Below are 26,315 nucleotides of genomic sequence, written 5' to 3'. Positions count from 1 at the left end.
CTGGTGTTCGTGCAATTTTCATTTTGTTTTGCCAATTGAAATTTATAATTGATCAATGACGAATCATTTATGTATATCTGGGTGGGGTTCCTACCTCCCATAGCGGGCAGGGAGGTACTTGCTGTGTCTTTTATCCCCTCTTATCTGTTTTCCAATTGCTTTCTGTCTTTGTCTTGGAATGAGATTGCTTGGTTTTGTCCTGACCTTGGTTGGAGTCCTTGGCTGAGAGGGAAACAGTCGAATGTATAGTTATAGTTTTGGAGATGATATTTTTTTCCTTGTAAATCATCTCTCTGTTGTTATGCATTGTATTATGTTTAGTATACACATTATATTATATGATTGGTAAACATTTGAGTGTATTCCTCTTAGTTGGGACCTGTGCTTGTGTCTGGATGAGACTTTTAGTGATCTCAAACTCAGTACTTTGATAGTGTGCTTTTGGAATCTACACCTGTTTCTTTTTTGAACCAATTCCCCTTTGTCTTCCCTTTTCTCGGATGCTTTATTGTAATTCTATAACTTTTTACTATCCCATTTTCTTTCTTTTTACTGGCGCTGATATGACCTTAATGTGTTGCAAGTGCAGTAAAACCCTTAAAAACAAACAAACATTTATGTATGTGAAAACTTAATTCATTTGAAAAATAATAAAGGAAGAATCAACAGGTACTTTGAAACCAGGACCTTACAAATTATAAGGACCACTGGGGGGAAATGGCACATAAAATCAAAGTTATTCCCCTTAGTGTGTTGTTCATTTGTCAAAGTTTAATATGAAAATATGAATTTATTGAAGAAGGGCACCAATATCTTGATGAAGAGAAGAGGGAGAAAAAAACCCAATACAGAGTAAAAGACTTCCAAAATGTAAAGTTGTGTTTCATCAAAACAGTCAGTGTGACATGTGTCTTTTCCCCTGTGGTCTTCAAATGTGTTCTGTACTCTATGACTTTCCTTTGTTTGTACCATGTTTGACAACACTCCTTATTCAGTGATGAGTGTTATTTCATTTGTAGGCTAACGAAGCATTCTTTATTACATGTTGCTATTCTGAATGTGATGGCTGTCTTCATGGTTGATATGGGAGTTATCATGTCAATTTTGTCTTTATTTCAGGACTATTTCTGACTTCCCCAAATTCCTTGGAATTGCCATGGAGACATTTCTTGGTCTTTGTGATGATCCGGAGTCTGATGTTAGAATGGTAGCTGATGAGTGTCTGAATAGGACAATCAAGGTAAGGGAAGTAACCCAAGTAATGTGATACTGTTGTGTGGCCCCAAATAGATAATTAAATATACACATTCTTCATCGCAATTCGTTTGTTTCACATAGCTTAATGGGCTTCTTAATGATGATGTATTGCATCGGAAGATGTCATTGAAGTCATTTATTAAATTCATATTTACAATTTACACTCCACAAACTTTGTGCTAGCACTCTAGCCTCCGACTTCAGTGAGCCAACTAGTCCGTCACATGTGGAGACAATGCTATGTATTTTAACTGCAAAACAATGAGCAAGTCAAGACCAATTTTTGTTCAATGTCACCCATAGATCATTCTCACCCACTGTTTTAAATCCACCCCCCCCCCCCTCTCCCCCTCGCCTACAGCCCACATGTGTCCATACTTCTGCTTATTCTGTTATTATGACCATCAATCTAAGGGGAAAAGTCATGATTTGCCATTGTCATAAAAATTTGCCAAGCAAAATAACAAAAGAACTAGAATATAATATTCAGTGTCAATGTGCTCAAATATTGAAAATCCCAATATGTCCAAATTTTATTGCAGGTTTTACTTGAGACAAATCTAGGGAGACTCCAAGTTGAATTGTACAAAGAATTGAAAAAGAATGGGTCCTCTAGGTCACTACGAGCAGCTCTTTGGCGATTTGCAGACATGTGTCATCTTATCCGTCCCCAGAAATCAAGGTTTGTAATTCTGAACACAGTCAACAATTATTATTATTATTATTTTTATTATTATTATTATTATTAATTATTATTATTATTATTATTATTATTATTATTATTATTATTATTATTATTATTATTATTATTATTATTATTAATTTATTTATTTATTTATTTATTATTTTTTTGTCTTTTTATTTATTTATTTATTTTTTAAAAAATATATTTATATTATTATTATTATTATTATTATTATTATTATTATTATTATTATTATTATTATTATTATATATTATTATTATTATCTCTTATATTGTTACAATTGTTATATCACAAGTATCTTTGTTGCAATAATGATGGTAATGATGATGAGGATGATGATAAATTTTGATAATAATAATAATAATGATAATAATAATGATAATAATAATAATAATAATAATATTTATAATAAATGAAAATTTTGCAATGTCTTACTGTTTCAAATGATTTTTTCTTAAATAATTTTGTCTACTCTCACCTAATGCTCGGCACATGCCTCAGTGTTGAGTCTATCACACTGATAATGGTCTTGAACACTAGATACTGTCTGGCTGTTGTAGCTTATCTTTTAACCTACCTTTTTGTTGTACTCAAATTTACAGATTATTGCCTTTACAATTTATTTAAAAGTCTCTGAATGTTTTTTTGGTGAAGTCCCTTTTACTTTAAGAAACTTGTTTTAAATAAAGATCATTATATTTTTTGGGGCCAAAATTCGACAATAACTAGGGATAAAATTTTGGCCCATTACTCACATATATAACAAAGAGGTGCATCTTGCTTAGATATTTCAAATAAGAACTATAATTTCAAAATTTTATGGTGTCATTTAGTAAAGGAAAGAAAAGATTGCATTGACGGCAAAACATTTCAGTAAGCTATTGAGCTCAGTAGTCATCAAGAACACCCATACACATCATATTTATAATCAGAACCAATCTAGGTCAATTTTAAATTTCAAAGCAGATAATTTTCAAAATGGTGAAAAACTGAAAGGCTTCTCTAAATGCTAATGGATTTTTGTGACTCTATCCACAGACCGTATATTGTAAATTTGCTGCCATGTATTGCTCGTATATGTCGACGAGAGGAAGAGGCAGTCCAGGACACCCTATCCCAAGCCATGCCAAAGATTTGTACAGCTCTGATGCCTTTTGCCAATGATACAGAGGTCAAAGTAAGTTGAAATACATCTGTCAATAAGTCTTTGACAGTAGATAATTACTGTCAATCTTAATAATAAGATCTTTCTGATTGTCATTCGTGTCTAAATCTTTTCATTATTTGTCCCATTAATTTTTTATGATTTTATTTGAAATATGATCCTATAAATTTAATTTCCTCCTGCAGGCACTCATCAAGTCGTTTCTACCAAACCTGAAATCAACATCTGCTGTCTGTCGCCGTATGTCTGCCAGCAGCCTTGCTTTAATATGTCAACATTCCAGGGCGCCTGTCTCTTTCTTCAACTACTTAATTTGGGTCTTACTGGGTAAGACATCAAATAAAATTAAAACGTTTTATTTGAAATATCATTTAAAAGAAAAAGAAAATGTTGCAATTGCGACCAGATAGTAGTAACATGTTAGATAAAGAACTGAATAATTTTATATGAAAGGTGCCAGACAAAGCAAAAAGAAAAATATAAGAAAAAAACCATCCCAAAAAATCAGTCAACCTCAACTGGAGATCGAACTTCAGACCTTCTGATTACCGGTCAGACGTGCTGCGATTACACCACAGAGCTCCAAATAGTTGGGACAATTTTACCCTTGTGAAGAATATAGGTATTAAAATTGTCCCATCAGGAGCCTCTGTGGTTTAGTGGTAGCACGTCTGACCGGTAATCGGATGGTCTGAGGTTCGATCCCCAGTCGAGGTCAACTGATTTTTGGGATGTTTTTTTTCTTGTATTTTTCTTTCTTGCTTTGTCTGGCACCTTTCATACACACTTGTTCTCTTCTTTATCTTACACCAGTGCCTGCTCCTTAATTTCTTAATTTAGTAATATGTCACTTCTGTGCAAGCCCCGTTATAATCCTCCTCTCCCTTTTCCCAACTTAATCCTCACTCAATAAGTAATTTTGCAATTAAATTCTTGTTTTCTTAATTAATCCTACCTCTTTCAAAAGCTGGTAACATATAGTAAATATGTTTATGAAAAGCTGTTACAACTTGATACGCTTACTTTATTCTAGTAACCTGTGGAGGAATGCATATTATAATAACAATAAATGATAAAAATGATATTAATAATAATAATAATAATAATAATACAATGCAAGCCGCTTAATTAGAGCAGCACCGTTACGCAGAAATTGTTCCAATTAACAAATTCTACGAGTGGCTTTCATAATTAGAACAATTTATCATCACTACATACATGCCTAATGTGGTAATTAAAACAATAGCCAAACAGAGCATTCTGGAAGTCTAAAATTTTAACTTCCGTATTTTATAACATGTTATCACATATATGAATAAAGACATATATGAACAAAGCATGCACAACCACTCATGAAAAAAATAAACCTGCAGTAACTTTTATTCATTATTGAAAGCTTGTTTTTGGAAGCAGATGAATGTTTTTAAAATCAACTATTTTATATATATATATATATATATATATATATATATATATATATATATATATATATATATATATATATATATATATATACTGAAAATATTCTTTTTATATTCAGGAGGGTATATCATGGGTCTCATGGGCTGGTTAATGTGACTTTTCACCAATTAAAAAAAAAAAATAGAGATAGACTTTGAAATTATACATCTTGAACAGTTATTTTTCTTTAAAGGTTAAATCCAATTGATTACATTTTTGTGTCTCAAAGTCCATCAAATTATAGGCATGCTTTTATTTTGATATTTGAATTGGTACCTCAGGTTGGCACATTTTCGGTGTTGATCAATATTTTTTTGTTTCATGACTTGTTTTTTTTGAGCAAGGAAGAAAAGAATGTCATATTTTTATGATGGATTTCTATTAATTTTTCCCTCCTCACTTTTTATTTATTTCCAGAGATGATACTGCCTGTGGATTCCACGCATGAACAGTCCACATTACTGGGTGTCATGCTATGCCTACGACATTCCATTCCCCATCTCTCCTCTCCTACAAGGGATGCCAAGGATCAGGGTCTTAAGGATAGTTTTGGATACCGAGAGGCTGAGAGGGAACAAGCCATTGGGGAAGAGCAGGTTGTCAAGGTAATGAACATCATGCTGTACATTTTTTCACTTCCAGTCAAATTCTCTAAATTTTCTTAAAGTGTTTCCTGATAAAGGTGAGCAACAAATGCCGTTGTTCAGTCACGACGATTAAAGTCAATCATTACTAGTTGGGAGCACTGCTCTTGCTGAACATTCAAACTTTTTACTCTGGGTGGGGATCCTTACCTCCCATAGCGGGCAGGGGGGTTCATACTGTGTCTTCTATTCCCCTATGTCTGTTTTCCAACATGCTTTCTGTCTTTGTCTTGGAATGAGATTACTTGGTTTTGTCCTGGCCCTGGCCTGAGTCCTAGCTGGGAGAGAAACAGTCAAATGCATAGTTATTGTTTTGGGCGATATTTTTTTCCTTGTAAATCATCTCTGTTATGCACTGCATTATGTTTCTTTATATTATGTATGATTTGTAAAACATTTGAGTGTATTCCTCTTAGCGGGGACCTGTGCTTGTGTCTGGATGAGACTTTTAGTGATCTCAAACTAAGTACTTTGATAGTGTGCTTTTGGAATCTACACCTGTTTCTTATTTGAATAAAGTCCCCTTTGTCTTCCCTTTTCTTGGATGCTTTATTGTAATTCTATAACTTTTTACTATCCCATTTTCTTCCTTTTTACTGGCGCTGATATGACCTTAATGTATTGCAAGCGCCGTAAAACCCTTAAAAACACAAAAAACTTTTTACTAAAAACTTGTGTAAGATTGATTCAGATTTTTAATGATTTTTTTTCTTTAAAAAATTCATCTTAGTCTAATTTTAATTTCACACACTTAGCATATAATGTTGTGTGGTGCTTCTCTTGAGTCATTACAGCAACTGCTTAGAACGCCACCACCCAACCGGCTACGGCTGATGTTGACCAAGGGAGAATTGAGTTGTAGTTTTATATTTGCTCAAGATAACAAACAGGAGGATAAAGGAAGAATATAACTGCTTTACATAATCTGACTTTTTATGGAGCAAATCATGAGAACATTCTGGAGAAAATTTCAATTGTTTAGCAATAAAATCAGTACAGATCTGTGGGTTCCAAAACAAGCACTTACCAAGCTGCATGGTTTTTACTTTAAATTTAATAATTCACTTCCTGAAAAATCTATGTATTTAAAATGCATTTGACAAATGTAGATGTATTCTAGAAAACTGAATGTTTCAGCCGTAGATTAACAGGCAAATCTTCATTTAAAAAAAAAAAAAACATAAGTAAAGAAAAAAATTGAATTCCTTGACAATAAACAAGAATATTATCCTATTGATTGTCTCTAACATATAAAGCCTCTGGCAAAGATATATTTTTTCCGTACACTTAGACGAGCTTTAAACCTTACAAGCTGATATACAAGTGTAGCTTGATACCATAGATATGACATCAATGCTATTGGACATCACTGGTTATGGTGTATGATATTTTGTTGTTCTTGTTTTTTTGCTAGTTTGGTTGGTTTTGGTTTGTCTTTGTTTTTTGTTTTTCTCCACCTTTGTCGGATAATAACATTTGGTGTTTTTGTTCCTTTTAGCTTTATCAGATAACCACATTTGATGTTAATTTATGTCTTTTTTTAGCTTTTTCAATCACATTTCCCAGAAGTTTATGCCATGTTTAGCTTTGTCAGATACTTGCATTTTGAAGTAAGTTTTTTTTTTTTTACTTTTGTCAGATAATCCAAGCCCTGGCTCATTACTCAGGTCACTCAGACCACAACGTGGTAACTGCTTCTCTTGAGTCATTACAGCAACTGCTTAGAACGCCACCACCTAACCTACTACGGCTGATGTTAACCAAGGGAGAATTGAGTCGTAGTTTTATATTTGCTCAAGATACCAAACAGGAGGAGAAAGGAAGAAATGAAAGTAGGTTATGATTAAGAAAATAGAAAAATGTGTAAAATAATGTTATCTACCTTCACGGTGTTTAAGTCGTTTTTCAGGTGCTTTTAGAATCTTTTATTGCCATATTTTTTTTCATACCTCATACAATTGGGATAATTAAAATGCCTAACCCAGGCACCCATCACACAGCTCGCATGCTGCTTCATATTAACATCTTGTTATGTTGTTCTTTTAAATAAAATTGTTTTCAATATTTTAGATAAATGCTCCTTTTCTATTTGCTTTACTAGAATTCAAAAGTGAGATTTGTTTTGGCTATTTACATAATGGAGACTTGAAAGCCTCTATGTGATAAAATCCCAACATTTCTATCAGTATTTGAACCCAAAACCTTCTGGTTAAAGGTAAGTGACTTCAATACGATGGACATATCTCAAAATGGCCCCTTAGATGTTTTCAGATGGCTTTTGACATATCTTCATGGAAATGATTAATATTGATAATGTAAATTATTATCATGGATAAGAATGACCTTTATTACAAATATTTTTTGGGGAAGGTGCTGTGGACTTGCCTTCTATGTCAGACGACACCGGTCTGGAAGAGGAAGTAGATGCTGGGAGTGTTAGTGGGACTGGGCAGTCCTACTCATCCAGTCAATCAGAATCATCTGCCTTTGTGTCTGATTTTGATGGCCAATCCTTGCAGAGTGATGACAGGTTTGGGGTTTTGACTTAACTTTTGATTTGATGAATCTATCTTCATCATCATCATCATCATCATCATCATCATCATCAGCATCATCATCAGCTTCATCACCACCACCTCTCTTTCTTTTTCACACCAAGGAAGTATTTATCAAAGCATTTTTTTCTTATTAAAATTAAACTGGAAGCCAACACATGATTAATAAGCATCCAGTCATTTTATTTGAAAATTAATGTACTACAAAAGTCGATGATTGATCATCATGACCAATATTTGTCTGGACAAAAATATGTTCCTCATAAAAGTTCAACTGTAAGATAATGTTTCAATTAATTTGAGATTTTTTTACTCCACTCCAGGTCACAAGTCAGTGGAGAGGAGGTAGTTAACTCTGCAGATGGTGATGATGAGAGCAACACTGTCATGGTGACAGATGGGACAGAGTACTCGGCTGTAGAAATTGCTGACATCAACGAAGAACGCTCAGACCTGTCAGCTGTATCAGGTTTGTGTATTCCTTATTCTTCAGCTCTTTCTGCAGAATATAGAAAATCTCAAAAAGTTTTAAAATATCTTTTTTAGGCTTGCACAAAAAGAGGTTTTTTTTTAACATGAGGTCAACTTAATACTCAGATCAAGTCAGTATAAAATTTCAATTTAAGACAAATCACAAGACTTTTATTTCAATTCCAAATAGAACGAAGTAAAAAACTTATTCTCTCAAATTCTCACAAGCCATAGTGACTTTAAGGAAAACAATGATTTAAAAAGCTCTGATCCGGGCATTATGACCTTAGCTAAGGCACTTAAAACAATTTAACCTCAATCACTGAAAATGAGAATGAATACCTAATTCCGACTAACCTACTTGGAACGTGGAATATATACTAGTCACTAAATCTACCTTTGTTAGTGACCAATTTACCCTCATTAAGGTTTAATAATGTTTCGAAGTCCCTACACCATATGATTTGGGTCATATTTTCAATTTGACATGATTTTGTTGAATTCGGGTAGCTTATTTTGCTCTGCAGACGGAGTCTATAATTCATAGTTCTATGAATTTTACGTAGAAGTAAGCAGGTCCACTAATTATAGACAGTGAAGAACATTTTAAGAGTGCAAGTAAAAAAGGATATCTGACAGGCAATTTGTAAAATTTATTACATATGGTCTACTTGAGGAACAAAGAATTGTGGAGCTTGATATAAAGGTTCATATTTATTCATCTTGCTTTTGGTCTAGATGCATGTTCCACCTGAATTCCTATATTTGTTTCTGCTTCCCATACACTGGGTATTTATGCGATTAATATGTGTGATCTTATATAAATATATATATATATATATATATATATATATATCTATAATATATATATATATATATTTATATACACATATATAATTAGAATACGGTGAGAAATGGGCTGTTACCAACTTCCTAGAAAAATTGTCATGTCTAGAGTCTTCACTGCATGTGGAAATACAAATTTTGATTGTGAAGTGCCTAAAGGTTATGTCTTTTCTTATTCCAGCTGGGGGAATGTCACACAGTGACAGTTTGGAGACATTACAGGGTATTCCAAATCTGAGTCCTGGTGCAAATAGAAATCAATCCCAGCTACTACCAGGTCATGATATGAACGGAAACCCCCAACCGTCCACTGATGTGGTCCCGCCTCCCAGTCCCTCGCCATCCATAGGTGAAACAGCTGTCAAAGAACAGGTAGGTAGTACTTAGACCATTTTTTGGTTTGCACCTCCTTTCTGTTTGTTTTTGTTTTATTTTTGGTGGGTTTTTTTTCAAGTATTTAAAATGAATTTATAATTTTAAAGTTAAATGATCAATTGCTGTCATAAATTGTTAGATGTTAACCCCCACCATTGATATCTTTTTTTTTGGGGGGGGGGGGGGGGGGGGGGGGGGTTTGTTGGGTTTTTTTCTGTTAGATATTGCTTGTCAATACTAGTCAGCTTATTAATGTGCATGTATCATGGCAATGCTATTTCTTGCCTTTTAATTTACAATAGACTCCATCACAACCATGTAATATATATAACAGCTCATATTAAAAATTGAAACGTTAAAGACTGATCAGCTATTTCGCACACTTATTTGAGTGAAAATTGAGTATTCCATTAAAATTTTAATCAAACTTTCAACAACAAAAAACGTTGTATAACTCAGGAAAGGAGCAATTAAATTACATTAAAAAAAAAAAATCCAAAGTAAAGAAAGCAAACATTCTTTAAATCCCTTTTTATGCTTTATATCTTATAGAAATGGTCACATAATTCACAGCCTTAATTAACCCTTCTAATCTTACAGAAAGCAAATAGCATTGATAACAATGATTAACATTTTTCTCCTACAGATAGAGCCATTGTGCATTCAAGAGGATGAGGTTCCCCTCTTATTCTACTTACGCCTCATATGTAAGAGATTTCTGCTGACTGGTGTGAGAGATGGGATGGTGTCAGACAAACAGGTCCGTGTTAGTCTCAAATCCTTGGCCTTGGGTTGTGTTGCCAACATATTAGATATCTGTCCCAGGCTGTTCTTATTTAAACTCTGTCCCAATGCTATCCGTGCAGGTAAGACATTTAATTTTACCAAACCCACAAGTAAACTTGTTTGTATTGGTGTGTTACAAAGTATGCCATGTTGAAAGCTCTTCAATGATCTAATGATATTTTTACCTATAAAGTAACAATCCTTTAAACCCAAAAGACTCATTGAAACGCAGATTATCACGTTTTCTGTAGCTTTAAAGGAATCATGATAAATTGCATGCTTCACCTTTGTGTAGGACAGTAAACAATAACAAAATATATAACAGATGATAAAATTTAACAGACTCAAAGACCCAATCAGTGCTAGGTGGACTGGGGGTTCGGAGTAAAAATCTCTCAACTGAACTTGGGATTGATATGGATCTTCTTGCTTGTGAGGCAATTCTTTGATCTTTGAGGTTTCAGGACCCCAGTTCCGACTAATGAAAACAAAAAATTAAGAAAGTCAAGATATGTAAGGCAAAGAAATAGAATTCATTTAGTGGACGTAGAAATATTTGTCTTAAATTCAGTTACACATCCGAAATACACCCTTTTGACTGAGCGGTTAAAAAAGCAGTGTTTACAACTTTACAAACCAGGGTTTCAATGGCTGGATTCCTTTAAAATTGTTTCTTTATTTGACATAGTGAATGAAAAGGATGCCATTTATTTGACATAGTGAATGAAAAGGATGCCATGAATGTTGTTTTTAAAAAAAATAATAATACGTATTATCTTTTTGTAATGATCAACAGGCAATGATCAAAACATACAGGACTTGATCCTGTTTGCAAACCATGTTGACCACCAGTTGAAGGGACAGACTGCATTGGTTCTCGGCAGTTTTATCAGGTCAGCTTTGACAGAGGGGAGAGGAAACTTTAACAACTGGGTAGTGAATCACCTTCCTTTGAAACAAAGTATGTAAATTTTTAGATTTTTATTATTAATAATAATAATAATAATAATAATAATAATAATAATAATAATAATAATAATATTATTATTATTATTATTATTATTATTATTATTATTATTATTATTATTATTATTATTATTATTATTATTATTATTATTATTATTATTATTATTATTATTATCATTATTATTATTATTTTATTTTTTAAAATTATTTTTATTTTTTATTATCATCAGTGCTGTTGTTGTTTTTCTTATTATCAGCGTTATTGTTGTTATTATCAGTGTTCCTGTTACTGTATTATTGATGATGATCATGATGATGATGGTGATGATGATGGAATTTCTATCGTCATCATCATTATCTCAGTTATGTCCATTGATAATACAATTGAAAACAAATTACTTGGAATGAAAATATTAAATAAAAACTTCAGGCTTTTATTCGTTGCTCAAAGAAAATGGTAAGAATAAAGAAGAGGGGTTGAGAGTGCTTTGTATAAGTAATGAATTGGAATGTGTGGCAGTGTTGCTTCTGTGCTATATGCAGAAGGTAAGGGCAGGCGATTACACACATTGTACCTTTGCATTTAGCCCTGAATTCCATGGCAGTGTCACTTTCAATTTGTCATGTCTCAAGAATCAAGTTCCCTCTCCAGTGTTTCGGGAATCTATGGTGTATACTGAGATACCCAGGGCCATAGGTGAGTCCCAAAAATTAGTCATAAAATGATTAAAAGCACAAAATTTTAAATACCGTAACTTCATATTTCATTTCACCTCAGGTGCATTAACATTGGATGAGTTGATAAAAGTTCTGATGCAGATTGTGGAGGATGAGTCGTCTGTAGCCATCAGAGCAGCTTTGGTGTCCTTGCAGATGTTTCTATGCCGTTTGCTTGATAGCTGCCATGGAAGGATGGGTCTGCAGATACTCATTGACTTGATGAAAGTGAGGACGAACCCCTACTGGCTTGTTAAGGTAAAGAAATGTGAAATTTAATTATTTCTTGATATCTCTATCATGAATTGTTAAAATACTTATTTTTTAGTCAAGTTGTACATATTTCATAAGAATATGTTATTCACTAGAAATGAGAAGACAAACGGATTGTTTAGAAATGTTTGATTATATAAGAAAGAGAGTGGTATGAATATATTGTACATTGTTTTGTTGTTTTCTTTTTTTTTAGGAGGGGGGGGGGGATTTTTTGTTTGTTTTTTTTTCATTTGCTTTTCATCCAACCTAGCAAGGGGTCATTAATGATTTCTGAATGATGGTTTATAGAATGCTGCATTTATCACATTTTATTTTGCAGGTGGAATTATTAGAATTGACTGGAAGTTTGAACTTTAAAGTGATTACATATCTGGAGTCAATATCTAAAGACATTAGTCGGGGAGACCACAGCTTTCATGGGGTATGTATATTTGTAAACACTCTTTATTAAAATGGTATTGGAACTACGTACATTATTTAAAAATTTTGATTAAATTATCTATAAATCTCAAATTCAGGTGGGATTATGGCTTGCTTTTAGGATTGATTGGTGGTTCCTGTCCAGCAGGTGGGCTACAAGAAAAAAGGGCACCCCAGCAGAAAGGGCACACATGCAAACTTCTTCTTGGTGCTCTAGGTGCCTTAGAATCCTTTAATTCATATTGAGCATGAGCTTATAAATTTATTTCTTACACATTTTCTTTGCTTTATAAATGTAACCACATATATGGTGTGTATGGTTTTTATTTTTCTGATTTAAAAAATTCTCATATTAATTGCTTTCTTCTGTTTTTAATTTTTTTTTTTTTGGCTATATCTTTAGGAACCTTGTAGGAATAATGTAAATGAGAAAAGAATGTATTATGGTACATTGTAAGGAAAGAGTGCCCATCTTCACTACGAATCAAGTTGTTCTTGTTTGTTTGCAGTGTATTGCCATTTTCAAAAAAATGTTCTCTTTTTCATCACCTGTGCCATCTACAAAAGAAAACATAAATTTTCACCTCAAAACATTATTTCATTTTAGGCACACGAGTGACCAGCATGAAATTATATAATAATAATGGATAAAACTTTGCCAGTATGACTGTCAGTGGAAAAAAAAAGGGACATGCAAGCGAAATGAGATTTAAAGATAAATATTTAAATTAGACTTGAGATCTAAAGATAAACGATTATCATGACAGATTGGATAAAAAATAATCTGTTCATACAGATAAGTCAGTTATTCAGGGGGGGGGGGGGGGTTGATGGAATCACTCTTGTGGAAACCGCTGTGCAGCATTTTGCCCAGATTACAGAGACATCCAGATAGTGGAATCAGTCCCTAAAAAGTACAAATAAAGAGAAGAAAAATCCGTCTCCAAGCAACCAGTCCGATAATGGAGACATCCAGATTAAGGAGTTCCTCATTAGTGAATCGCGACTGTGAGGAAATTAACATACTGGAGACATGATTATCATCAGAATATATTCCAACATTTTAGAAACTGTATATCCCAGTGACAAATATTTATAAAGATAAGAAAACTATTTTAGCAAATAACAAAAGTCGTTTTTGTATTTTACATTGAAAATCATCGAGAATATTCCTAATTTTACTTTATTTGTTTTCTTCAGAAACTGTCCCTCCAGAAGGTTTATCTACACCAGATGGTGTTCTCTATGCTTGGGGATGAGGATGGACGAGTGAGAGATGCTGCTGCTAACAACATTCTCAAGTAAGGAATGTTATTTAGGCTATCACCAGTTACAAAGCATGTTATCTGATTATGAAATAGGAGTGGACACAAGCTCGAATGTGTAGAGAAATTTGTCATGTTCTTCAAAAATTGAGGAAATGTTTGGTTTTATTTGCCCGTGTCCGTGTCCTGGATCCCTTTTCCTCCCCCCCCCCTCCCTCTCTTTCTCTCTATCTCTCTCTCTCTGTCTCTCTCTCTCTCTCTCTCTCTCTCTCTCTCTCTCTCTCTCTCTATCTATCTATCTGTCTATCTATCTATCTCCATCCCTCCCTTTTGGCATCTCTATCTGTCTCTCTCTTCTTTTATTCATATTTGTACTTAACAAATCATTCAATTTTTAGCATTTTCAAGTACTGAAAAAATTGATAGAATATTGTGTCTATTTTATTGATCATTCAAGCTGACCTTTTCCTTTGTGCTTCCCAGACTGGTGCCTAAATTGTTCTTTGCCTCAGACAGTCCTCAGCAAGATCCAGTTCTTGCAGTGGCTGCCGACGAAACTGAGCGTCTTTTGAACCCAATAATGCACCCAGTAATGGGAGATCTTCCCCCATTGGTCATGGGATTGATGCGGCCATACCAGTATGATATTTTGGAGGATGTGAGACTGGCTACAGAAAGCAGCTTGTCAAGGATCAACCAGATGTTGTTGCACAAACTTTTGTTGCCAGACTCAAGGTTTATGAAGGTATGGAAACAAAGAATGATATGGCTTAATTAAAGTTTGTTTTTTTTAAATCCATTTAATTCCACCTTGGATAATTTTTACTTAAATTTCTCTCTTTTTAAGTTGCAGCTGAGTGTTTAATTTGACTCGACCCTTTCCATGCACTGCCATATCAATAATTTATGTAAGACTTTATATGTCGAGCTCAGGAGAATTTCACAATTGGCTAATTTTTTAGATCAAAAATCTCTTCAAACCCTCATTTCTTCCTTGATGTTTTCTAGACTTGATTACTGTAACATGCTCATGTTCTCTATTCCAAATAATGTCCTCGGCAAACTGCAGCGCATTCAAAGTCAAGCATCAAAATTAGTTTTGAAAAGAAAAAAAAGTGATCATGTCACACCTTTGTTTTGGACTTTACATTGGCTCCCTGTTAGATTTAGGATTACATATAAAATTGCTGTAATGTGCTATAATCATATTAATGAAACTTCTCCTGTCTGTATATCATATTTGATAAATGTTTACACTCCCTCACGCTCTTTAAGATCCAACTCTCAATCACGATTATGCGTTCCTAAAAAAGGATCTAAGACCTATGCTGATCGTGCATTTATTCATGTTGCTCCTGTTTGGAATTCTTTACCATTCAGTGTTAGGAGCGGGGTTGTGGATTCCCAGTCATCTTTTAAAAAGAAATTAAAATCTCATCTTATGAGTAGCTCACTAGATTAAATAAAACATCCTTTTAATAAGATATACATTTGTTACATCAAAATTCTTATGACATAATATTATAATCTCCCTTCATCCGTCATTATTGTTAAATGTCCTGATATGATTTTATTCAATAATTCATGTTAACAGATATTTTTTCATCTCTGTATGCATATGCACGTTTTGATGAATGTTTGTATCTTTGTGAGGGTGTGTGTGTGTGTGCGTGCTTGTATAAATGGGTGTGTGTACAAAAATGTTTTTAATGATGTTTTACAATTTTGTGCGCCTAGGGCTGTTTCAACGGGATTGGGTGCTATACAAATAAACTTTATTATTATTATTATACACAAAATAGCACAACAGCTTTTTTCTATCACTTAAACAATGTGTGTATTTTTTTAAACCATACTTACTTAGTGATGATTTCCAGCACATGCTTTTATAGAACCTCTTTGCTGGACACCTGTTGTTCTTTATCAGGCCATGTATATCTTGCTACTTTCAGTATTCATCAAATCTATTTTAAAATGAATTCAAGCTTTTTGCGCATACAATTTCATAAGGCAAACTATTTTACAGCTGAACAATTCTTACATTCAGATTATACTGTTGAATATCTATCATGTATCCAAATGCAACTGAGCGCTTCTCTCCATTGTCTCCGCTATGAGATTTCTTAGGAGATTTGTGTGTAAGTGGCTGTATTTGATTAAGTCACTATCAATCATATTATAACAAATTTGAACGCATTGTGTTGTATAAGTGTTTTTGATGCTATTCTGCATTCATTTTAAGATACTTGGAAAATCTATAAAGCCCAGTGACCTGAATGTGACCATCTCAAGGAAAGAAAAACAATATGAAATTTGAATTAGATTTACTTGGAGATGCTCGATATCAAAAATGTCATAAATTTTAAAGAGTTATATTGTACCATCCTAAATGTTACATAACTCTATGATCAACACCCAAATAAACTTTAAAGCTGTTTGAGGAATTAAATGATATCATAATTTTCATTTTTCTTATTTTGATTATGGTGTGATGTTAACATTGTGAATGTTTTGGAAAATATAACTGTAGTTATTATATATTGACCATATTTATCTCTCCCATATCACATGATCTAGAGTGGTTGTTGTCGGGCCCTGTGCAAACTGTCAGAGCAGTTCTTGGTCACCCAGCATGCCTCAGCGTGGCATTGTGGGCCTGCTACTGCCATCGTGTCCAAAGAAAAGGAGGACAACGTGGGGATGAAGAGACCACCCAGTCGATCTCTCAGTGCCTCCAGGTTTGTGGATGATGATAATGCTGAGGATAAGGAATTGGATGATGATGATGATCCTTTAATTCCTCCTTAACAATGCACTAAAAAAGCTTTAAAACACTTTTTTCTCTCCTTCTGACTATCATAAAAAGCAGAAATGAGAAAGGTAAAAGAAAAGCAATGCAATATTCCCTCTGTAATCTTCTTTTGAGATAAAATCAATATTATTCAATTTTAAAAACTGCTGTGGGCATTTACTGGTTTGTGAGGCTACTCCTCTTGTAATATGAAATTGTTTCACTGACACTGCTCCAACCAGAATTGTCATGTTTCATTAATTTATAACTCTTTTAAACTTAGCATCGTCAAACAATTATTACTACACCAATTTTCATATATATACACATTTCCCAGAGCAAATTCTGTTTCTTGTTATTTTCTTTCATCCTTCAGTAAAGCCAATATGAAAACCATGAAATAGAGCGAATTCGATGTCATGATTTTGATGATGATGACTGGATGTTATCCAAATTTGCTTTAAGCATATTATGCAATGTGCAAAGTTTGCTCTTAACAACACTTAATTTCTTTAATACCCATTTGCAGCATGGAAGACCATAAGTCCACTAGTGGGGGTGGGTTGTTGCCTGTCGTTATGAATCTCATGCTGTCGTCACAAGCTGGACTGGAACTCACAACACTCCAGGATCTACTTCAACTTGCTGGAAACCTGGTTGCAGGTTAGAATTAATAATTTTTTCATAATCCAGGTTATTAGAGATTCTCACATTTACAGCAAAAGTCTCACTTTTTAAAAGATGCATAGGTAAAAGATATGATTATGACATAACATTAAAATAGGCGATTTCAGAATTTTTCACAAAAACGTGCTCCACTCTGGCCAAACCTTCAAGACATATCTTATAAAAATTAAACAAAACCAGTTGTCTTGAGAGTAAATTACTCATGCATTATGTTGCCAAATGTCAGCAATCAAATGTTGGTCATTGAAACTATGAGGCAATCTTATCACAGTAACAAAGAAGAACAGATGATTAAATTATGTTACAAGTAGTCATCATCAAGGTGAGATTTCGACTTTTCGGTACATGCTAATCGTGAGAGTGTAAGGAAATGAAAGACAAAGGGGTTTAGATCTAATGACATTGTTCAAGGCAGATAAATGTAATTATGCATTTATTGAGGAAAATGAATGCATCTTCAACTGCTATAAACTAAAATTGTGTAATTCTGTTTAATCCAATTCAAGATTCAGTATCTGGTTAAGCTTGACCTAATGCCATTTATTTATTTTTCAAAGCCATGTGCTACAACTGCCAATACTATTCGCTTATTTAGGTTCAGCTTTTAAGAACCTTCGTCCAAGTGAAGAGACAGACTCAATGTTTGGAACAGGAGAGGAACACAGCTGGGCTGCCATTTCCAATCCCATTTTGGTCCCCATTATAGAACAATTATTTGTCTACACTATCCGGTAAGTCATGTCTAACACATAGGCATACTCTTTTACTTGATTTATTTTCTCATGTGGAAGGAAACAGATAACAATAATAAAATTGAATGGAAGCTCTATTTAATTTACGAAGGCAGATGATGTGGATGTTTTGGGTTTCCCCTTTATCAACAAAACACAAAAGAAACATTAAAGACGAATGAGAGAATGGCATTGTTAAGGCGGATAAACAAAACATGTAGAAGGAAATGATTGTTGTGGTGATTACCATGTCATTACATTATATAGACTTTGAATTTCACTGCCCAGTGTTGAAAAGAGTGACTAAAATGAAATGAGTTCCATTATCTAATATGATATAGATATAAAATAGCTTTTTATCCTGTTAGCAATCACTAACAGGAATATGATTAGAGATAAATAAACACAAGCAATGTTTGTTGATAACACTATAAACAATATCACATCATTTGCTAATCATAATAATGAGCATTAAACCCTCCTGGTAGTATAACGTATTTGTTTCAGAGGTATGGATCCATTACAATAAAAGTAAAGACGTTATCATTAAATATAAACATTGTGTGAGTCTCTTATTGCACAACTAAGTAATGAAAAGCCTATGAAAAATGTAATGTGCGGCTATGTGGTCTTGTGGTATGACACTCGCTTTTGGATCGGAAGGTCCTGGGTTTGAGCCTCGCTCAGTGCATAGTTGAGTCCTTGGAAAAGGCTCTTTACTCACATTTTCTCACCACACTCAGGTGTAAAATGAGTACCTGACCATTAACAGCATTGTTTCTGTCCGAAAAAATTATAATATCACGTAATGGGCGTCATATTCCGTCCTACATGTTAAGTGTTGCTGTTGGCCAGGACCCCTTGTAAAGCACTTTGAGCATGTTTTGTGCATGTTGTGCTGTATAAAAGCTCAATTTAAAAACTCAATTTTAATCATTGAATAAATCTGTGAACACATAGTCTAAAAATTGTATTCAGCAAGGTGGACTAATTCTGCATACTTGACAGGTTAAGATACAGAATCATATTGACTTATCAGCTTATTGACTTATCTAGAAAGAATGATATATTTACTATTATATCTTATATGTATCCAGATCTTTGCTGATCATCCACCTTTAATAGAATGATATAGTAACGGAAAACACCTAAAACAGAGGACAATAGCCCACTCAAGCACACACTGGTATAAGCACATATTTGCAAGATAATTTTTTATAACCTTAAATTTTTTATATCCTTATAATAGACATGTCAGTGATGATGCCACTTATTCTATACCCAGGTTGCTAAATGCCTGTACACACGCCATTGAGGAGACAGTGCCAGGTCCCCCACAAGTAAAGGCTTCCCTGCCATCCCTTCCCAACGCCTCCACATTGAGTCCTGTCAGGCGCAAAATGAAGGGAGATAATAAAGATGGAAGTCCACAGCAGAGTCCAGCCCCGTCTGATGTCAAAGGAAGTCCTAGGACTGCTGGCAAAGGTGAGATGTTAATGTCTCCTAAGAATTAATGTTGTTGGACATCAGTTTGAAGGAAATTATTTATTGATGATAATGATAATAATAGTAATAATAATATAATAATGATAATAATTATGATTATGATGATGACGACGACGACGATTGTGATACTGATGAGATTGAGGAGGAGGAGAAGGAGGAAGAGGAGGAGGATAATAATAATGATGATGATGATGATAAAAAATTATAGATATAAAAGAAAATGATCATTATCATCATCATCATCATCATCATCATCATCACATCATCATTACCATCATCATCATTATGTAATTGTTGTAGTCTTGTATGTGGTATGACAAGATATATGAGTTTAAGGGAATATTAATCTCAGGGACCGAGTGAGAATATTATAGATATGAAAGCAAAGCAATACTTAAATATTTGTCTCTTATTTTAAATGACCTGTGGAAATGCTCACATGCTCAACCATGCTATATCATGACTAATATATGGTACAGTATTTTAAAAGGAAGGAAGAAAACAAGAAAAAGAGAATTTAGATCTCTCTTTCACCTGTCAACATTAGCTCTTGTTAACAGTTTGAATGTGATCTGTTGTTGCCAGTCCCTGTTCAGCCAGCTTTGAACCTGTTTCCAAAGGTTGTCTGAAGTATTTTAAAAGTTCATTGGGTTTCTTACTGAGTTTGTATTGGAGGTTGATGCACTCATAATGTTCTTCTAGATTGTCCATCTTTATCAAACTAAATGGTTAAAAAACAGTCTTGTACAAAATCAGCTTTACAAAAGGCTTTCAAATGAACTGCACAAAGGTTTGCCTTCTAATAACCTTCACCAAAATCAGGAATTTTTAGCTGAAGTAAATCAAATTTTCAAAGCATAATATGCACACGTTGATTACATCATTCATAATTAAACATTCATCGATGGTGCGCTATCAGTGTGTCTGGTGGGACTAGTTTAGACAGTTACGTATTGAATGCTCCTCATATGTTGGCTTTGTTTTTATAGCAAGTATCGTGGTTTGTCTATCTTATTTATTCAGAATCCAAAGAAATGGACAAGGAGAAAAACAAGAAAGATGGATTGGGTTCATTTTACAACATTCCTCAATTCATGAAGTTGTTTGATGTACTCAAAGGGTCTTACTCCAATTTTAAGGTATGGAAACAGACTGTCCATTGAACTCAATTTTTTTTTTTAAATCCCTTTATTCATCCCATAGGGGTAATAAGTCTTTAGGGCAAGTTCCAAAGGAAGACTGGAATAACAAGGCGTCAGCTGCCGTACAGCGCCTCAAACTAAACTAGGGTGAGGTGACTTGCTCAAGGCACACAGCGCAGCGGATATTTGAACTCTGTACCTTTCAGGTACGAAGCAACTACCGTACCACTGAGCCATGCTGCCTCTAATGGGGCTTGTATTCAGTGAGCGACTGGAAACTTTCCTCTTTTAAGTTTGGCTACAAACTGCTCCATGTTTTCATTCAGTTGTAACTCATGGATCAAATTGTTCACTGCATATATGAGTTTTAAGTCCTTACTGAATGATTTCACAAATATATCACTCAAACTCTCTCTCTCTCTCTCTCTCTCTCTCTCTCTCTCTCTCTCTCTCTCTCTCTCTCTCTCTCTCTCTCTCTCTCTCTCTCTCTCTTTCTTTCTCTATCTCTCTCACACACACGTACACACATGCACACATACAATAAGACACAGAGAGAGAGAGAGAGAGAGAGAGAGAGAGAGAGAGAGAGAGAGAGAGAGAATAGCTATTGAATCCTGATTTTTTTACAGTCAGACACCAATCACCACAGTCAGCGATTTTTTGGGTTACATATGAATGCATAATAACTTTACTTTTGGTTATTTATATTGCCGCGTCAGTTGTAATTGACCACCCAGCAATGTGCATTAAAGTAATGTAAAAGTAAAAGTAATAAATGACACAAACAATGGACGTATACTGTAGCTTTGTAAACCACATTGTATTTGGTGCAAACAGTACCTGTAACATATTGCTATGCATATTATATACTTTAATTTTGACCTGATGTAAGATATGTCAATTAAATGAAATTCTGTGTCCAATTTCAATGTTCCCAGACATCTTTAGACCTGTCCAGCACAGATAAGTTTTGCACCATCTTGAAAACAACCCTGACAGTTTTATCCCAACTTCTTGAAATTGCTACTTTACACGATATCGGGAAAGTCACAGAAGAACTCCTTGGCTACCTGAAAATTACAATGGCCTTGGAACCCACTTGGACTGTTTTGTGTGTGCAACAGGTAAAGTAACCAATTTATTTTTTTCCTGTATGTGAAAGGGGATAAGAACCTCACTTAATTTTTTCATTTAAAAGAAGAAAAGGAGAAAGGATTTAAAAGTTTACTTTGGTTAAATACAAATACCAACTGCAAAATAAAAATAACAATTAAAAGATATTTTTCACCAAGGCAAGAGACTGAAAGGCTAGGTTCAACAGTTTACATGACTAAGTAGGTAAAGTGAGTATTCCCGAAGCTTGTTTACACTCATAAATTGCCGGATTATATGGCGATTTTACTTGTTGACAGTCTTGAGAAGATAATCTATTTGTTGTTTTAAAGATTAATATTAGAAAGGTGACAATGGTAACTGTAGAGGTTCCCAAATGAAATAGGATTTTGTTTCCATAGAAATGATTAAGGTTATGTAGGGGGGGGGGGGGGGGGGGGTAGGGGCATGGTAAGGAGTGGGTGTGAGAGTGTTTAAAATGATTTTACAATCACACATGTTTTTCCAATTCTAGTTACACTTGCTAAAACTTATGATTCATTGAGCATAATTGAAATTATTCTTAATTGTTATGTTGAAATTTTATGATCAATCATCACACAATCGCTTTCTTTCCAGTTATTGAAAGCACTATTTGGCACCAACCTTGCCAGTCAATGGGACCCTTCCAGCCTGTCCACTTCCTCCCTCATGGACGACCTCAATGTCAGAGTCACAACAGGGACCTCGCCAGGTCTCTACTACCATTGTCTCAACAAGCCCTATGCCCAGTTGGCCCACTGTCTGGTTGGGGCCGCTTGTCGAGCTACTCTTCCTGCAGATGAAGCTCACAGGTAACAAGTGTTGCCTTTTATGGAAGATTCACATTGTCTACTTTTGCTAGATATTTTAATAAAAATGGTTATTAAAAAAAATAATAAAATGAAATTGAGTAATTTTAAGACAAATTTATAATGGAGCTATTCTATAGACATTTGCAAATTGGCCATTTTTAGAAGGAAAATTTTGGAGTAATGTATTTAATTGCCAGTAAGATTAACTCATAAGCAGAGTTATGGCCTGTATGAAACCCCAGTGATGCAAGATTTTGGGCCTTTTTTACAGAGCTAGTATGTCTTTTATTTTTTTAAAATAAATTTAATGCTGTTTGTGCATTTAGAAGATGCAGATCGCAGCTTTGTTTTGAATTTATAATTATTTTTGTATAACTCAACTGTTAACTTTCAAGATGTTATTATTTATGAAGCACTTTTTGCACATTTCGTTGTCATCACTGTTCAAATTAAATTTACCCATAAGATGAACACAATACTTGTCTTCTTTTTCACTACCATCTTCTTCATAGGAAAAGCAATGAATTATACTGTATGAATTACTGATAAGATTATTATCATCATAACCATCATCATCATTATTATTGTTGTAATCATCATCATCATCATCATCATCATCATCTTTTATAGATTGAAATGCGAAATATATATTTTTTAATTTCTACAGTACCTTGCTGTGGCTGAAGCAGCGAGTAGATCGGAAATTGCCAGCAATACTCAAACCCTCTCGTAATGTGGACAAGGTAATGCTTCCTTTCATTTCTCCTTCCCCCCCCCCCCCCCCTTTCTCTCTCTCTATCCCTCTGCCTCACTCCTCTCTCTCTCTCTCTCTCTCTCTCTCTCTCTCTCTCTCTCTCTCTCTCTCTCTCTCTCTCTCTCTCTCTCTCTCTCTCTCTCTCTCTCTCTCTCTCTCTCTCTCTCTCTCTCTCTCTCTTCCAATCTGTCTAATATGATATCATCATTACCATCATCATCATCATCATCATCATCCTCGTTTCCATTTGTGAGTTCAGGACTTACTTGACTATTTGATTAATGTTAAGGCCCATGTCTTAATTGAATTGATCATTATATTTGCATTTTTTCCTATATTTCATCATGTATTTAATTAATTATATTTTTTCCCCGTTAGGGTTATTTTATGAGAAGAGAAAAAACATGCGTATTCTTATACCTTGCACACCAATAATTAATAAGCTGGTTTCTAAAAAAATATCTTATCTATATTCAGTCTGTGATTGGTTGGTACATCCGCCTATTTGAACCTTTGGTCATCAAAGCCTTAAAGCAGTACACAGTCTCCTCCAGCCTTGAGTTACAAGTAAGTTTTAGAATGAATGAAGGCAAGCAGACTGAATGTTCCAATTTCAATAATTATCTGCAAAAACATTAATTATTTTATGTGTGTTTCTTTGTAGTTCTTTGGTGTAATGTTAGGCTCTGACTTGTCTCTGGTTTGAGCACATTTATTGGATTTGTGCTATATTAAAACTCACATTTTCTTGAAATATTGTAGCAAGTTTTTTTATCCAGCAATATGGATAGTAACAGCCTTCTAGAGATTGTAAATTGACTCTTATGTTAAAATGAGACCAATCAAGTAAACTTGATTAGAGATGAAAAAAAAGATTGGCTATATTTGATACAGTACTCATTCCATTCACACACACATACACACACACACACACACACACACACACACACACACACACACACAGTTGCAAATTTCACCAACCTAGTTGACTTACCTCATCCCCACCTCAGTCCTCAAGAGACCTGACATCAATAATTTATTTTAGTGTAGATAATTTTCAACAACTCCCTCCACATATCATTCACTTTTCCCAAACACTATCATCATTATACTCGATTGTATAGTGCAGCTGTGTGGTCTAGTGATATGATACTTGCTTTCGGATCGGAAGGTTCTGGGTTCGAGCCTCACTCTGCGCATAGTTGAATCCTTGGAAAATTCTCTTTACTCACATTCTCTTTCCGTACTCTGGTGTAAAATGAGTACATGGCCGTTAACAGCATTGTCTCTGTCAGAAAAAAATTGTAATATCGCCTAACAGGCGTCATGTCTCGTTCTTTATGTTACCTGTTGCTGTTTGTCAGGGATCCTTTGTATAGTGATTTGAGCACGTTTAGTGAATATTGCGCTATATAAAAGTGCCACTTTTTTTTTTTAGATTGTGTATAAAATACATTTTGACCATTTTCATCCCCAAACAGTGTCAAGTTTTAGCCCTTCTTGCACAACTGATTCAGCTCCGAGTCAATTATTGTCTCCTGGACTCTGACCAGATCTTTATTGGCTTTGTCATCAAGCAGTTTGAATTCATTGAAGAGGGGCAGATAAGGTAGGTCTTGGGGCCGACTCATAATTTGGATAGTCACATTGTTTAATGAGGTCTTTTATTTTCTTTTTTATTTTTTTTATTTTTTATCGTATTTGTCTAATAATAGGGAGTAAGAAATTATGTATAGGGAAGTGCTTGAAGATATTATCAGCGATGGATTTTTTTCTAAAGAACTTTAATTTTAATTTGTGAAGTTGGTAGGATAAATTATGGAGATAAATAAAGAAAAGGAAGCATCTATTAAATATTAAGAGGTTTGAGAGGAATGAGTTGAATGCTACATGTTAGCATAATCAGTACACTGTACGTCTCTCATATTGACCCAATGTTTTTGATCTGTCGATGACACTGCCAAGGAATGCATGTAAACTCTATTGTTCACATCTCTTTGATGACTATGACACACTGTTTGACCACATACCTGATTGGCTGTCGCGATAGACTCTAACAAGGGATACAGGTAAAGTCTATTGTTCACACCTCTGTGATGAACGGTACGACCATACATCCAATTGACTGTCTCGTTAGACTAATTTGCATTTTATGAACCATCGTTTTAAATTGGACACAAGGAAAAAGCTTATGGGGACGGCCATTGTCAAATTTCATCCCCATTAAGCGGCAGCATCCCAATTAAGCGGAAAATAGAAAAATTCTGTTCCCAAGGAATCATCCCAATAAAGCGACTGTCCCAATTAAGCACATCCCCAATACCAGCTTGGACTGTAGTATTATTATTATTATTAGTATTAGTAGTAGTAGTAGTAGTAGTAGTAGTAGTAGTAGTAGTAGTAGTAGTAGCAGTAGTATTTGTAGTAGTGCTGTTTTGTTTCCATCATGAATGTAACTTTAGATAAAATGGAATTTGATCAGATGACCATATTTTCTGCTTGCAGGAATTCTGATGTACTCATACCCCCAATCTTCCAGTTTTTGGTGATGTTATCCTATGAGAAATTCCACAGCAAGTCTATTATAGATATGCCTCGTATCATCCACCGCTGTGACGGCATCATGGCAAGTGGTTTACAACCCACCACTCATGGTAAGAATAAGGAAGGGGGGGGGGGGGGGCACAATTTTAAACTTTTGATTGTTTGAATAAGGCGGAATCTTTATTTATCTTTTTGCACTGGTTAAAGATGAAATTAACAGATTAAGGTCCAACAATTTACATTACAAGTCCCATTTTGTGCTTAAACCTTTAAATCGATAACAAAATTTACACTAGGAATATGC

General features: G+C 34.3%; 1 protein-coding gene across 1 annotated transcript in view; it reads left to right on the top strand.

Moving 5' to 3' along the window:
* LOC144965120 (huntingtin-like) overlaps nt 1-26,315 on the top strand; it is a 71,878-nt gene that overhangs the window by 2,599 nt on the left and 42,964 nt on the right. The window contains exons 4-29 of the mRNA XM_078900069.1: nt 1,120-1,240; nt 1,800-1,939; nt 3,002-3,140; nt 3,314-3,455; nt 5,007-5,194; nt 6,873-7,065; nt 7,604-7,763; nt 8,112-8,257; nt 9,287-9,477; nt 10,127-10,346; nt 11,063-11,227; nt 12,011-12,207; nt 12,545-12,646; nt 13,846-13,946; nt 14,394-14,655; nt 16,488-16,648; nt 17,231-17,364; nt 17,984-18,119; nt 19,405-19,604; nt 20,649-20,764; nt 21,706-21,891; nt 22,499-22,713; nt 23,381-23,456; nt 23,945-24,034; nt 24,949-25,076; nt 25,973-26,121. Coding sequence (XP_078756195.1) covers nt 1,120-1,240; nt 1,800-1,939; nt 3,002-3,140; nt 3,314-3,455; nt 5,007-5,194; nt 6,873-7,065; nt 7,604-7,763; nt 8,112-8,257; nt 9,287-9,477; nt 10,127-10,346; nt 11,063-11,227; nt 12,011-12,207; nt 12,545-12,646; nt 13,846-13,946; nt 14,394-14,655; nt 16,488-16,648; nt 17,231-17,364; nt 17,984-18,119; nt 19,405-19,604; nt 20,649-20,764; nt 21,706-21,891; nt 22,499-22,713; nt 23,381-23,456; nt 23,945-24,034; nt 24,949-25,076; nt 25,973-26,121 — 4,058 coding nt within the window. The remainder of the gene's footprint in view (nt 1-1,119; nt 1,241-1,799; nt 1,940-3,001; nt 3,141-3,313; nt 3,456-5,006; nt 5,195-6,872; nt 7,066-7,603; nt 7,764-8,111; nt 8,258-9,286; nt 9,478-10,126; nt 10,347-11,062; nt 11,228-12,010; nt 12,208-12,544; nt 12,647-13,845; nt 13,947-14,393; nt 14,656-16,487; nt 16,649-17,230; nt 17,365-17,983; nt 18,120-19,404; nt 19,605-20,648; nt 20,765-21,705; nt 21,892-22,498; nt 22,714-23,380; nt 23,457-23,944; nt 24,035-24,948; nt 25,077-25,972; nt 26,122-26,315) is intronic.

Source organism: Berghia stephanieae, chromosome 2 (genome assembly GCF_034508935.2).
Source record: "Berghia stephanieae isolate SIO BIC M18660-M18661 chromosome 2, UCSD_Bste_1.3, whole genome shotgun sequence".
Classification (NCBI taxonomy): domain Eukaryota; kingdom Metazoa; phylum Mollusca; class Gastropoda; order Nudibranchia; family Aeolidiidae; genus Berghia; species Berghia stephanieae.
Note: the sequence above shows the minus strand (reverse complement) of the source record. Positions and strands in the feature narration are given on the sequence as shown.